The 14,995-nt window shown below is 50.6% G+C and overlaps 2 protein-coding genes across 4 annotated transcripts in view; one reads left to right on the top strand and one right to left on the bottom strand.

The window, feature by feature from the left end:
* The window catches only part of KLC3 (kinesin light chain 3), a 30,441-nt gene extending 28,924 nt beyond the window's left edge, over nucleotides 1-1,517 (top strand). For 2 of the 3 annotated variants that reach the window (XM_053401753.1, XM_053401752.1), the window contains exon 13: nucleotides 877-1,517. In XM_053401753.1, the coding sequence (XP_053257728.1) occupies nucleotides 877-957 (81 nt within the window). In that variant the 3' untranslated portion in view covers nucleotides 958-1,517. The remainder of the gene's footprint in view (nucleotides 1-876) is intronic. The other variant, XM_053401754.1, reaches the window with a different exon arrangement.
* A 967-nt stretch (nucleotides 1,518-2,484) lies between these two features.
* Nucleotides 2,485-14,995, bottom strand: part of ERCC2 (ERCC excision repair 2, TFIIH core complex helicase subunit) — a 30,659-nt gene continuing 18,148 nt past the window's right edge. The window contains exons 13-23 of the mRNA XM_053401745.1: nucleotides 14,713-14,782; nucleotides 11,985-12,054; nucleotides 11,736-11,837; nucleotides 10,737-10,800; nucleotides 9,802-9,923; nucleotides 9,361-9,453; nucleotides 8,384-8,456; nucleotides 6,689-6,759; nucleotides 3,444-3,587; nucleotides 3,169-3,312; nucleotides 2,485-2,778 (exon numbers count right to left, since the gene is read on the bottom strand). Coding sequence (XP_053257720.1) covers nucleotides 2,686-2,778; nucleotides 3,169-3,312; nucleotides 3,444-3,587; nucleotides 6,689-6,759; nucleotides 8,384-8,456; nucleotides 9,361-9,453; nucleotides 9,802-9,923; nucleotides 10,737-10,800; nucleotides 11,736-11,837; nucleotides 11,985-12,054; nucleotides 14,713-14,782 — 1,046 coding nt within the window. The 3' untranslated portion in view covers nucleotides 2,485-2,685. The remainder of the gene's footprint in view (nucleotides 2,779-3,168; nucleotides 3,313-3,443; nucleotides 3,588-6,688; nucleotides 6,760-8,383; nucleotides 8,457-9,360; nucleotides 9,454-9,801; nucleotides 9,924-10,736; nucleotides 10,801-11,735; nucleotides 11,838-11,984; nucleotides 12,055-14,712; nucleotides 14,783-14,995) is intronic.

Below are 14,995 nucleotides of genomic sequence, written 5' to 3'. Positions count from 1 at the left end.
TCGTTTTGATGTTTTAATTTATCGTTTCATCTCATGGTTTTATTGTTCTAACTCCCCTAAACTGTGAGGCCACGTGAAGCTGGGCTGCGCTGAGCACTTTGCTAGGCAGTGCCAAACGCAAAGCCGAGCCAAAGTTTACAAGATACTAGTTATAAATTAAGGAAGAGAAACACCTTGATTATCCGAACTGTTGACGAGCGAGCCCAGGGGGCAGCTGCAGAGTCTCCCAAACGCTCCCTTCTGCTGGACGGCACTGAATTCCTGACTCGTAAATTCAAGGCCGCCACATTTGGAGATAATTGATTTCTGCAAACTGCCGACAGATAATCATGATCATTATGGTACTTACTAGAAAGAACTGCAAAGATAAATTCATGGCTACTAGCCACGGTGGCTGGGCTCTGCGGTCAAAGGCCTTCTGAATGCCAGTGGCTGGATACCACAGCAGGCAAGAGTTGCTCTCGCACTCGGGTCCTGCTCGTGGGTTTTCCGTGATGGGCACCTGGTTGGCCGCAGTGAGAACAGGAATCTGGGCTCTTATGTTTATGCTCTTTTAGGCAGAGCCTCAAAGGAAGGGGTTGCAGCCGAAGCAGTGTGGTGTAGTGGTTAGAGCGGTGGACTAGTAATCTGGTGAACTGGGTTCGCTTCCCCGCTCCTCCACATGCAGCTGCTGGGTGACCTTGGGCCAGTCACACTTCTCTGAAGTCTCTCAGCCCCACTCACCTCACAGAGTGTTTGTTGTGGGGGAGGAAGGGAAAGGAGAATGTTAGCCGCTTTGAGACTCCTTCGGGTAGTGATAAAGCGGGATATCAAATCCAAACTCTTCTAGAACTGGCTTTTCCTGCAGTGCTGTAGCCTTGTCTGTTTGTTTTGCAGCAGCCCAGCAGCAGGACCCTGACTGGCGCCCGGACGCTGAGCTCCAGCTCCCAGGACCTCATGCAAAGCAGCTCCACTTAGGCCTGGCTTGGCCCCTCTTCCCACCGCGCTTCCCTCGCTGCTGCCTTTAGGCTGGGCCGAAGCTTGAGCCTCTCTCTCCTCCCCTCGGCCAGCCTTCAGCTGAGCTTGTGGGGCTGCCGGAACCAGGGCGGGGGAGTCCTGCACCAGGTGGAGACCCCCCCACCATCCCACAGCTGGAATGCCCCTGTTTCCTGGGGCCTCTGTGGCTGCATGAAGGGTCTTATCTGCAAGAGGTGGGGCGGGATGGAGATCAGGTCCGGCCCCCCTGCAATTAGGACAAACAGGCTGTTATTTCTCAGGACCTTTGAGGGGGGGCAGTGGGTGGCCCTTCCCAAAGCAGCTGGACAGGAGGGTCTCTGCCCCCCACTCCACTGCTGCCTTAACTCTTTGCGTACGACCAGGTAAAGTTGCACTCCTCTTCCCCCCCGCCCAGTGGAAAAAATCGCTGCTATTTCCCTCCAGCCAAAGTCACAATATTTATTGTATTTATGCAACAGGAAGCATATCTCTCTGTCCCAAATAAATGGTTGTAAATGGATACTGGACCAGTGACTGCTGAATGTTGTCTGCTTCATTAATTTAGTGGATGGGGGGAAGGGGAAGAGTCCTGTATGAGTGTCTGGAGGCGGTTGGAGGATGGATGGCGGCTAACGGATTGAGGTTGAATCCTGACAAGACAGGAGGACTGTTTTTGGGGGGACGAGGCTGGCGGGTATGGAGGACTCCCTGGTCCTGAATGGGGTAACTGTGCCCCTGAAGGACCAGGTGCGCAGCCTGGGAGTCACAGCTGTCCATGGAGGCGCAGGTCAATTCTGTGTCCAGGGCAGCTCCATCTGCTACGCAGGATGAGACCCTCCCTGCCCACAGATTGTCTCGCCAGAGTGGTGCATGCTCTGGTTATCTCCTGCTTGGACTACTGCCATGCGCTCTACGTGGGGCTACCTTTGAAGGTGACCTGGAAACTACAACTAATCCAGAATGCGGCAGCTAGACTGGTGACTGGGAGCAGCTGCCGAGACCATATAACACCAGTCCTGAAAGACCTACACTGGCTCCCAATACATTTCCGAGCACAATTCAAAGTGTTGGTGCTGACCTTGAAAGCCCTAAATGGCCTCGGTCCAGTATACCTGAAGGAGCGTCTCCACCCCCATCGTTCTGCCCGGACACTGAGGTCCAGCTCCGAGGGCCTTCTGGCGGTTCCCTCCCTGCGAGAAGTGAGGTTACAGGGAACCAGGCAGAGGGCCTTCTTGGTGGTGGCACCCACCCTGTGGAACGCCCTCCCACCAGATGTCAGAGAACAACAACTAGCAGACTTTTAGAAGGAAGCTTCAGGGAAGCTTTTAATATTTAACAGACCACTGTATTTTAATACTTTGTTGGAAGCCGCCCAGAGTGGCTGGGGAAACCCAACCAGATGGGCGGGGCGGGGTATAAATTATTATTGTTGTTGTTGTTGTTATTTATTATTTATTATTAATTTATTATTATGGCAGATAGCAAAGCAGAATGAATAACACTCAGCACTTAAGAAAAACCAAAAAAAATATTTTATTGCAACCTGAGTCCAAAATCTGGAACTGGCAAGCAGAGTCTTTTTGGGTGTGTGGGGTATAAAATCCGTGTGAGTTTGGCCCCTCTGATTTCGTCTCCGCCGGTGGGCCAGGCCGAGGCAGGAGCTGCGGGGAGACCCCCCTTTGTGCTTTCTGCTTCCTCTTCCTGCTCGACTCACACCTGGTGGGCAATTTCCTGCACCCTGCGTAGCGTCTCCTCCGACTGCAGCTGCTCGAAGGTGAGGAGAGACAGACCCAGCTGGTCCTCCTGGCGAAAGAGAGGACGGGATCTGGGGTCAGGAGTAGGAAGGGCTCGTCCTCATACCCGCCACCCCCTCCAGTCCAAAGGTAAAGGGACCCCTGACCATTAGGTCCAGTCGTGACCGACTCTGGGGTTGCGGCGCTCATCTCGCTTTATTGGCCAAGGGAGCCGGCGTACAGCTTCCGGGTCATGTGGCCAGCAGGACTAAGCCGCTTCTGGCGAACCAGAGCAGCGCACGGAAACGCCGTTTATCCAGTGACATAGTGTGGGTTGCCTGTACCCGGGGCAAGGCAAGTATTGCTCCCCCTAACCTGTGGAGGGTTGGCACTCCCCGAGTCCCTTCCTCCAGCCCAGTTAAAAGTCAGCCAACCCGGACCCTCCTCTCCCGCCACTCACCTTGCGGAACGGCTGGGCCATTTGGCGCAAGAAGAACTTTGACACCTGCACGGCCTCATCCACCGTCAAGTTGAGGTTGGCGTCCGTGATGTGCTCCTGGATCCAGCGGGGGAGCTTGCCCCGTTTGTCCGCCCGCGCGAAGCGCTGCCGAGAGTCGTGGGGCGTGTTACCTGGGGAGAATGGGTGCCCGCCGCTGCCCACACACCCACCTGCCCCTCCGAGTCTGCGGAACAATGTGCCGCTGCTCAGGATTTCTGCCCCGCCACCCGGCAAACCTTGTCAGCGAACACCATCAGGCCGTAGTCGGTCTTGCCGCGAATGGCTCTCCCCACGCACTGGGCTGCGTGGCGCATGGCGTCGAAGGTCAGGAAGTCGTTTTCGCGGATCTGGAACTGGTCCCGCAGGTAGTCTAGACGGGCCTGGGGAAAGGGGGCTGCCATGGAGGTCTCTGTGTGTGTTTGTGTGTCCTTTTTCGGCTCTCCTCCCCGCTCCCAGTGAGAAAAACACACACACAAACACACACACAAATGCAGTTCCCTGCATGCAAAAATCTGCTGATCTGAACGTGAAAATTAGCAGCAAAGAACGCTAATGCTAATGCTAAAAATACTAATAAATTTTATTTATATCCTGCCCTCCCCAGCCAAGACCAGGCTCAGGGTGGCTAATAACTGATAAACAAATTGATTGAAATACAACTTAAAAACAAGATTAAAATACAACATTAAAACATTAAAATGCAGCCTCGTTTCAATGGGAACTCAAATCAAAACCTTTTTTGGGGATGAAGACATCAGGTCTTCACCAAGGCTAACTATCCAGCTATTCTTGGCTGCATCTGTGTCCAGATCAAGGAAAGCAATAGGCTCTGTTCCCTCCTTGGTCAGACTCACACCTGGAATACTGTGTCCAATTCTGGGCGCCACAATTTAAGAAGGATATTGCTAAGACACGGGGGGAGGCACCGGAACTGCAAAGGACTTTCAGACTTTGAAAAGTTGGCACCGTGGCATGCCTTGTTGAACAGATTCCACCATACAGTAGAGCCTCGGGTTAGGGTACTCTCAAGTAACAGAAACTTCAGGTTGCGAAAGCGGCAAACCCGAAAGTATTTTTCCGGGTTTCGCCGCTCACGCATGCGCAGAAGCAGCGCCTCTGGATATGGATTTTTTGAGGTGCGCATGGACCCCCGGAACAAATTAAATTCGTATCCAGAGGGCCCACTGTGTGGTGTTTGTTGACGTCAGAATAGAAGCGCAGCTCATTGCAATGGTTTTGAATTTTGCTGTGCTGTTGTCTTCCTTGGTAGGTCATGCAGACCTAAATAAAGCTGTAAGAAGCCAATGACCCATCTAGTTATAATGACCTACAGGACCGCCTCTCCTGGTATGCCCCACAGAGGACCTTAAGGTCCATAAATAGCAGCACCCTTGTGGTCCCAGGCCCTAAGGAAGTCAGATTAGCCTCAACCAGAGGCAGGGCCTTTTCAACACTGGCTCCGGCCTGGTGGAACGCTCTGTTTCATGAGACCAGAGCCCTGCAGGATCTGATTTCTTTCCGCAGGGCCTGGAAAACAGAGTTGTTCCGCCTGGCCTTTGGCTTGGAATCAACTTGATCCCCTTTCCCTCTTTCCTTTTTCCTTCTGTGATGGAACTCCTATTTGGGGACTTCCCTGGCTTTTTTCTGGCCCACGTAGGACCAGTCTGGATTTCATCCCCCAAAAGTTTTTGATTTGAGTTTCTACTGAAATGAGGCTGCATTTTAATCAATTGTTTTTATACCTGGTGTTAGCCGCCCTGAGCCCGGTCTTGGCTGGGGGGGGGGGCGGGGTATAAATAAAATATTGTTGTTGTTGTTGTTGTTGTTGTTATTTTATCATCATCATCATCATTAGTTCAGCATCATTTGCTCACGGGGGGGGGGGGGTGACCAGAAGATGCCCAACATGGAAAACCAGTGAGCAGGATCCGGGCCCAAGAGCTACTCTCCCCACCTCCATTTGCTGGTATCCCCAGTGCATTTTTACAGCATTGGGGGGGGGCACAGGGGATGAGTGTATGGAACCAAGGGGGCAGGATCCCCCCAAAATCTTTGTGAACCAGTGGCTTAACCCTTCTCCAAGAAGCCGTTTAAATACAACGAAGGAAAATTCAGCAAAATCCTGGGCTGGGATTTTGACAGCGCTAGGTCTCTCCTGAAAGCTTATTTATTTCCTGGAAGCAGGCTGGCGGCTCCTTAATCTGACTTAATTGGGATCAAGTAAGCCAATTCAGATCCCAGACTCTCTGCCAGGGGTTTTAGCGCTGGGCACGGGGCTGGCAACATCCCAACATGCACACAGCCTTGCCAACCAGGCACCCTCTGGCTCTGTCGGACTACAACTCCCACCAGCCCCTTCCTGGTGAAGGCTGCCATAAAAGCTCATCTTTAAGCAGTACGTAGTTCATCTTCTTGAGACATCACCTTGCCAACAAAGGTCCGTATAGTTCAAGCTCTGCTTTTCCCAGTAGTGATGTATGGAAGTGAGAGCTGGACCATAAAGAAGGCTGATCGCCGAAGAATGGATGCTTTTGAATTATGGTGCTGGAGGAGACTCTTGAGAGTCCCACGGACTGCAAGAAGATCAGACCTCTCCATTCTGAAGGATCTTTTCCAGGGAGTCTTCTCATGAGGTGGCCAAAGTCTTGGAGCCTCAGCTTCAGGATCTGTCCTTCCAGTGAGCACTCAGGGCTGATTTCCTTCAGAATGGAGAGGTTGGATCTTCTTGCAGTCCATGGGACTCTCCAGAGTCTCCTTCAGCACCAGAATTCAAAAGCATCCATTCTTCGGCGATCAGCCTTCTTGGTGGTCCAGCTCTCACTTCCATACATCACTACTGGGAAAACCAGAGCTTTTACTATACGGACCTTTGTCGGCAAGGTGATGTTTCTGCTTTTTAAGATGCTGTCTAGGTTTGCCATTGCTTTTCTCCCAAGAAGCAGGTGTCTTCTAATTTCGTGACTCCTGTCACCATCTGCAGTGACCATGGAGCCCAAGAAAGTAAAATCTCTCGCTGCCTCCATTTCTTCCCCTTCTATTTGCCGGGAGGTGATGGGCCCAGTGGCCATGATGTTCGTTTTTTTGATGTAGAGCTTCGGACCATATTTTGCGCTCTCCTCTTTCACCCTCATTAAAAGGTTCTTTCTGCATATCTGAAGTTATTTCTACACACACACACACACACACACACACACACACACACACACGTGTGTGTGTGTCTCACAACAGTTTCCCCTCCTTGCTTGCTGTACAGAAATTCCCACCTCCAGCTGGGCAGAAGAGGAGCTGGGAACAGACATCCTCTTCGCCCTCCCCGTATCCAGGAGACGCCAAGGTTTGTTTTGCGCCGGTGGAGCCCCAGGAGAGTCGCGCAGCTTCGAGGAGGCGGCTCCTGGGAATCACCTGCTCTGGAGCCAAGACAGAGGAAGGAGGCAGGGAGCCCAGCTTGAATGCGCAGGCAGAGAGGAGACACCGGACTCACCTTCAGGATTCGGCTCTGGGTGTAGACGTAGGGCACGCCAAACATGATCACAGCTCTCCCGTAGTGTTGGACTGCGGAGAAGGACACAAATCTAAACCAGGTTGAATGACATGCAGTGGCTGAGATTCCTGGGGGGCGGGGCGGGTTGGACTAGATGGGCTCTGGGGGTCCCTTCCAACGCTACAATGCTATGACTCCATCGTCCCTTGGAGGTTTTACAGCAGGGAGGTAGACGGCCACCTGCCAGGGATCCTTTAGCTGCAATTCTTGCGTCACTGCGTGGGGTTGGGCTAGATGACCCCTTAGGGTACCTTAAAAGGTAAAGGGACCCCCAACCATTAAGTCCAGTCGTGGCCGACTCTGGGGTTGCGGCGCTCATCTCACTTTATTGGCCGAGGGAGCCGGCGTACAGCTTCCGGGTCATGTGGCCAGCATGACTAAGCCGCTTCTGGCGAACCAGAGCAGCACACAGAAACGCCGTTTACCTTCCCGCCGGAGCGGTACCTATTTATCTACTTGCACTGGTGTGCTTTCGAACTGCTAGGTTGGCAGGAGCAGGGACCGAGCAACAGCAGCTCACCCCGTGGCGGGGATTCGAACCGCCGACCTTCTGATCGGCAAGTCCTAGGCTCTGTGGTTTAACCCACAGCGCCACCCGTGTCCCTTACAACTATACAATTCTATGATTCCAACAAGATCCCTGCTGGATGAGGCCCCTGGCCCATCTGGTCCAGCATCCTGGAGGGTGTGAAGGCTGCAAGCGTCTTCGGTTGTTGGGCCCCAGTAACCACACTCACAGTGGCATCTTGCCTCCCTGAACCTAATATCTGCTGTGCTTCCCTGTGTGTGTGTGTCATCTTCTAAGTCAGGGGTCAGCAAACTTTTTCAGCAGGGGGCCAGTCCACTGTCCCTCGGACCTTGTGGGGGGCCGGACTATATTTTGAAGGGGGGCGGGAAATGAACGAATTCCTATGCCCCACAAAGAACCCAGAGATGCATTTTAAATAAAAGGACACATTCTACGCATGTAAAAACACCAGGCAGGCCCCACAAATAAACCAGAGATGCATTTTAAATAAAAGGACACATTCTACGCATGTAAAAACACCAGGCAGGCCCCACAAATAAACCAGAGATGCATTTTAAATAAAAGCACACATTCTGCTCATGTAAAAACACCAGCCAGGCCCCACAAATAAACCAGAGATGCATTTTAAATAAAAGGACACATTCTACTCATGTAAAAACACCAGGCAGGCCCCACAAAGGACCCAGAGATGCATTTTAAATAAAAGGACACATTCTACGCATGTAAAAACACCAGGCAGACCCCACAAAGAATCCAGATTCATTTTAAATAAAAGCACACATTCTGCTCATGTAAAAACACCAGGCAGGCCCCACAAAGAACCCAGAGATGCATTTTAAATAAAAGCACACATTTTATTTATTTATTTACAGGAGTGTTTTTACTCCTGTAAAAACACGCTGATTCCCAGACCATCCACAGACCAGATTTAGAAGGTGATTGGGCTGGATCCGGCCCCCAGGCCTTAGTTTGCCTACGCCTACCCATGTTCTAAGTTTCTAGTCCACATGCTTAAATCTCTTCCTTTTTTCTCTCTGGCAGGGAAAAAGACAGAGATGAGAGGAATTGCGTGAGAAAATTAGGAGAGGGCAGGCAGAGGTACTCACCAAAGTCGATCCCTTCAGAGACCTTCCCCCTGGCCACAGACAGCAAAATGGCTCCCCGTCCGTTTTCGCAGGCCTGGCAAGGAAGAGACAAGACACAACATTGCAAAATCCGGCCAGTTCCTCCACATGGCGGCCACCACTCAAGGGGGGGAATAATTTTGCCCTGATTTCCCCCCCTGGATTTATGTCAGTGTTCTACATATCTGGGTTTGCTTGCCAGAACGAAAACAGTGTTTATATCAGGCACCGAAAACAGTTCAGTGATGGTGCCAGCCTGACATCAACAGGGAGTTCCACAGTTTGGTTCCTGCCACGCTGAAAAATCAATTTATTATAAAGGCAGAATAAATATTCTGCCACACCTGAATCTTCTTGCCCAGACTTTCCCTTAACCGTAAGATTGGATTTCGTCAATCCCCATTTTTATACGATTTTATATTACTCTTTTACTGGTTTTATATTTTTGTTTTGAGGATATTGTTTAGCTAGGTAAGACAGATATTCCATACCAAACTCTGCTCCCAAAGTTTCACTCGTTAGAGTATTGATGTAAATTACTAAACACACCCTGGTCAGGAACAGTATTTCAGGATTCAGATTAACTTCTTTAAAGCACAATAAATTTAACTCTTATTTTTCCCCTTACGGCATTCGTTGCTTTCTATAAGCTATAATCAAAACAGATGACTCCATCATCAATTACACCTGCATTTCCATTCTCCTTAATTCACTTAATCCTCAATGAATCCTATTTTAACGGTACTGTTAACTGTTCTAATGTTTTACACTGCTCAGAGATTTCTTCAAAAATAAAGTAAGTTTTCAAACATTTGAAATAAATAAACTGGGCTGGTAAAACGAACAGGGGGGCGGGATTTCATTCAGTATTGGTGAGTACTTCGAGGTCACTGCTTATTTGCCCTGCCCCACTGTTCACCAGGGGAACTGCCTGCCACTGCATCCCGCTGGTGGCTCACCTCCTGGTACTTCTCAAGGGCCATGCTCGTCTCTGCTCCGTCCTGCGTCTCGATGAAGATGAGTTTGTTGCGCTGGATGTTCTCTAGGATCCCCTGCAGCGGCCGGAGAGAAAAACCGGGGTGTGTGTGTGTGTGTGTGAAATTCAAAAAGTCACAAGGCTTCTTCAGCAGGTGGTTAGACTGTGGAACTCCCTCCCACAAGAAGTTGTAACAGACCGAGAGACGGCTCAAAGAGAGGATTCGGTCAGAGGCCATCCTTGTGGCAGGGAGTTCCACAGTTTAACTTGGCACTGCGTGAAGAAGTTCCTTCCTTTTTTCTGCCCCCAATTTTCCAATCCTTCCAATGACCACCCTCTAAAGGTCACTCTCAGGAGCCTCCCAGCCGGCAGCAAAGACCCGGACCCGATCCCCAAACATGCGTGTGCACAGACTCGCACGTACCTGCTCATACCACGAGGCCACAATGTTCTCCATGTACTGGTAGCTGGTGAAAAAGGCCACGATGCCGTCCGGGACGATGGCTGACATCTCCAGCAGCAGATTCCCGTAGTTGCGGATTACGGCTACGAGAAAATCAAGGACCGTTTTGGGGAGAGAGCCACAAGGAAGCCTTCCCTCCGTCAACCCCTGCCGCGAAGGAGGGCAGAGGAGACCCATGACCCAACCACGTTCTCACTCCTGGCCGCTGCCCAAGCCAGGCATTTAAAGCCCTTTAAACAGCCACAGCTTTCCCCTAAAGAATCCTGGGAGTTGTAGCTTGCAAAAGGCGCTGAGATTTGTTAGGAGACCCTCTGGGAACTACAATTCCCAAAGCTCCCTGTGACTAATAGGGATGGATTGTTAAAACCACCCTGGGAACGGTAGCTCTGCGAGGGGAGCCTTAGAACTCACAGCACCCTGTTGTTTAGTCGCTTAGTCGTGTCCGACTCTTCGGGACCCCGAAGGTTTTCACTACTGGGAAAACCATGGCTTTTACTATACGGACCTTTGTTGGCAAGGTGATGTCTCTGCTTTTTAAGATGCTGTCTAGGTTTGTCATTGCTTTTCTCCCAAGAAGCAGGCATCTTTTAATTTCGTGACTGCTGTCACCATCTGCAGTGATCATGGAGCCCAAGAAAGTAAAATCTCTCACTGCCTCCATTTCTTCCCCTTCTATTTGCCAGGAGGTGATGGGACCAGTGGCCATGATCTTCGTTTTTTGATGTTGAGCTTCAGCGCCCTTAACAAACTACAACTCCCAGAATGCTTTGTGGTGGCGGGAGAAACAACAGCTGTTTGAAGCCCTTTAAAAATGCTTGGTGTGAATTTGCATTTTAGGCAAGAAGGGGTGGGGTGCGAAGTCCACGCAAGGCAAATATTCTGCTCCCCCTCCTTACCAATGTCTTCGCGCGTCTCGAACTTGGAGCTGATGGTCACCTGGTCGTTCCCTCTCCCCACAATCTGAAACGGGAAAGGGGATTTGGAGAAATGGCCTGTTGGGGGGGGCAAGGGAATGGGGAAAGTTGGGCGGTTGATTAATCGAACACCCCTCTTTTTGCAGAAGGAAAGGGAACCTCAAAAAAAATCCTTTGGGGGTGGAACGCCCAACGAAAAGGCATTTATTTTATTGCCTTTGTACCCTGCTTTTTCCTCCAGGGATCTCATGGGGGCATATGGGGCTCTCCCTCTCTCTTCGCAACAACAACCCTGCAAAGTTGGGCCGAGAGGCAGTGACCGGCCCCAAAGGCTTGGAGATTCGCCACCATAGCTGTCAACTTACAGATTTGAAAATAAGGGACCAGCAGCCTCAAAAATAAGGGATCAGCAGCCAAATTTAGGGATTTTCCTGGCACAGGTATGTTCAACTTCTGAGCCCCTCCAAGCCAAAGGCAGATAGCCCAGCCAGCAGCCAAACGAAGCCTCAAGCGGTGGTTCCCACAGCGCAGCAACCCGGCAAAGGGGATGCAGCAAGGAAAACCACCATCCCCTCTCCGCTGGGAAGCGCTGAGCAAAGGCAAGTCCCCAGGCAACGTGGCTGATTTGATCGGCACAAGGCATGCAAGCTCCACCCCCCAGTCGTTCTTAGATTCCTTATTTGGGTGAGCAACGCAGCCAAGCAACACAGTTGGAGCCTCCCTCCTCCCTGGCTGGCAAGGAGGGAGGGAGAGGAGCTGCTTCCTTTGAAACCCGGGAAATTTAAGGGACATTATCAATAAGGGACAGCAGCGAGACACAGCACTGGGATAAGGGAGTTTCCCGCCAAATAAGGGACGGTTGACAGCTATGTTCGCCACCCTTAAAGAAAGCAGCCAGCCTCTCGACCCTTTGCTCCTCTGGGCTGGCCCTGGCAGTGTGGGGAGAGCCCTCTGCCAACCGCCCCGTCTCCTCGCACTCACCATCGGGCAAAGGCAGGTCCTGGCGAGGGTCATGGTGAACGTTGCCATGGTGACGGGCCTGAAGTCCAGGATTTTGGGGTAGATGTCCAGCGGTGAAAGGGTCTGCGCCCGAATGAGGAGGAAATTGGGGTGGAAAATGTGGCCACAAATCAAACTTTTCTCTCTCACACACACACACACAAAAACTCACACCGGCTTGGGCCTGCAGGAAGAGGACCCTCACGGATCCAGTAAAAAGGCCACACTTACTCCTGAGGTGATAATGACCGACTGGAACCTCTCAAAGACCGGCTTGATAGCGATGGAGGCGTCCATGCAGCTGGGGAGAATCACAGAATTGTTGGACGGGACACCCAAGGGACATCTAGTCCACCCCCTCGCAACACCCAGGCTCCCCGCCCCCTCAATAATAATAATAATAATAATAATAATAATAATAATAATAATAATTTATTATTTATACCCCGCCCATCTGGCTGAGTTTCCCCAGCCACTCTGGGCAGCTCCCAATTGAGTGTTAAAAACAATACAGCATTAAATATTAAAAGCTTCCCTAAACAGGGCTGCCTTCAGATGTGTTTTAAAAAGAAGATATCTTCTTATTTCCTTCACATCTGATGGGAGGGTGTTCCACAGGGCGGGTGCCACCACCAAGAAGGCCCTCTGCCTGGTTCCCTGTAACCTCACTTCTTGCAATGAGGGAACCGCCAGAAAGCCCTCGGCGCTGGATCTCAGTGTCCAGGCTGAACGATGGGGGTGGAGATGCTCCTTCAGGTATACTGGACCAAGGCCGTTTAGGGCTTGAAAGGTCAGCACCAACACTTTGAATTGTGCTCAGAAACGTACTGGGAGTCAATGCAGATCTCTCAGGACCGGTGTTATGTGGTCCCAGCAGCCACTCCCAGTCACCAGTCAAGCTGCCACATTATTGTGGGGCTACCTTTGAAGGTGACCCGGAAAATTGCAGTTTCCGGGTCACCTTCAAAGGTAGCCCCACGTAGAGCGCATTGCAGTAGTCCAAGCAGGAGATAACCAGAGCATGCACCACTCTGGCGAGTGTACCAGATGGGGCTGATAAACAGCTGCCCTGGACACAGAATGGACCTGCACCTCCATGGACAGCTGTGAGTCCAGAATGACTCCCAGGCTGCGCACCTGGTCCTTCAGGGGCACAGTTACCCCATTCAGGACCAGGGAATCCTCCACACCCGCCTGCCTCCTGTCCCCCAAAAACAGTACTTCTGTCTTGTCAGGATTCAACCTCAATCTGTTGGCCGCCATCCATCCTCCAACCCCAAAAAACAACATTTTGCAAACCTAGCTCTGGCCTCAAAAGGACGTTCTGATTTCCACCCGACTACGACCTTCCCCAACCTGGTGCCGTCCGGATGTTGTCGAACTATAACTCCTGTCAGCCCCAGCGTCACACGGGGAGTTCTGGTTCAGAACAGCTTGGGAAGGTGCAGGATTGGGGAAGATTCCAAGAGAACTGAGACAGGGAAACGGGGTAGATTCTGCACACACACACACACACACACACACTCACAGAAAACTGAAAATAATATTGGGAGGGGCCCACAAAAGCCTTTGTCTATCTCAGCCTTTCTCAAGTCTGAGTTCCTGGATTTTGTGGGGCTACAACTCTCGTCATTCCTAGCCAGCGGTCAGGGATTATGGGAGTCGTAGTACAAGAACATCTGAGGACCCAAAGCTGAGAAATGATGGTCTCACTAACGCCTCTTGCAAGCTGGTCGTTGTAATACAGTGGTACCTCAGGTTACATGCGCTTCAGGTTACACACGCTTCATGTTACAGACTCCGCTAACCCAGAAATAGTACCTCAGGTTAAGAACTTTGCTTCAGGATGAGAACAGAAATCGTGCTCCAGCGGTGCAGCGGCAGCAGGAGGCCCCATTAGCTAAAGTGGTGCTTCAGGTTAAGAACAGTTTCAGGTTAAGAATGGACCTCCGGAATGAATTAAGTACTTAACCTGAGGTACCACTGTAATAATTATTATTATTATTATTATTATTATTATTATTATTATTATTATTATTATATTTATACCCCCCCTCCTCGGCCAGAGCCGGGCTCAGGGTGGCTAACACCAATAAAATCACAGTAAAAAAAAATGGGGGCGGGAACCAATTTAAAATACAGGTTAAAATGCAGTTTAAAATGCAGCCTCATTTTTAAAGTAGCCCATAGATCAAAACCATAAGGGGAGGGAAACATAAGGGTCAGACTGAGTCCAAACCAAAGGCCAGGCGGAACAGCTCCGTCTTGCAGGCCCTGCGGAAAGATATCAAGTCCTGCAGGGCCCTGGTCTCTTGTGACAGAGCGTTCCGCCACATCGGGGCCAGTACTGAAAAGGCCCTGGCCCTAGTTGAGACCAACCTAACCACCTTGCGACCTGGGACAACCTCCAAAATGTTGTCATTTGTGAACCTTAAGGTCCTCCGCGGGGCATACCAGGAGCAACTGTCTAATGATTGGTGTTCAATTCTTTCCTCTACCCTCCTCATCCCTTTCCCTTGTGTCGTGTGTGTGTGTTTTAGATTGTAAGACTGCCCCTTTGGCTTATGAGCTGGCTTCAAAGACTCTAAACATTCAGAAAGCTGGTGTGAATTTTAATCTGTTCTTACCCTATTGTTATTTTAACTTTGGGAAACTCTTCATGATTGTCATTGATTTTTCTCAATGGTCATTTTACCGTCTTGCCTTTACAAACTGCTTTGAGGTGTTTTTTTAAAGAAATATTCAAGCAGCGTACAAATTTTATGAAATAAATAAATTAAATAGATATGACCTTCCAGCTGACAGGCGGTTGGCTCCTGGGGTTACCTGTCACCTGTCAAGACTGACCACTGCCCCTCCTCCAGATGTGCATCTTTTTAGAGAAGAAAGGGACCCAAGGATCCCCCCCCAAAAAATTGGGTGCCCTCTAGATTTCCCAGGGTGCCCCCATGGCGCTCACCTGAAGTGCAGGATGGGATTGGTGATAGTGGGTGTTCGGTCATCAAACGGTTCGATGATTATAGTAAAACCTGCGGTGGGATAATTAAACAAAGATGTTTGGGTATCTGGCACACATGCGCGCACACACACACACACACCATCAACAAGAAATTACCGTATTTTTTGCTCTATAAGACTCACTTTTTCCCTCCTAAAAAGTAATGTGAAATGTGTGTGTGCGTCTTATGGAGTGAATGCAGGCTGCGCAGCTATCCCAGAAGCCAGAACAGCTAGAGCGATCG

Source organism: Podarcis raffonei, chromosome 8 (assembly GCF_027172205.1).
Source record: "Podarcis raffonei isolate rPodRaf1 chromosome 8, rPodRaf1.pri, whole genome shotgun sequence".
Classification (NCBI taxonomy): Eukaryota; Metazoa; Chordata; class Lepidosauria; order Squamata; family Lacertidae; genus Podarcis; species Podarcis raffonei.
This window is presented reverse-complemented; position numbering and strand designations above follow the sequence as displayed.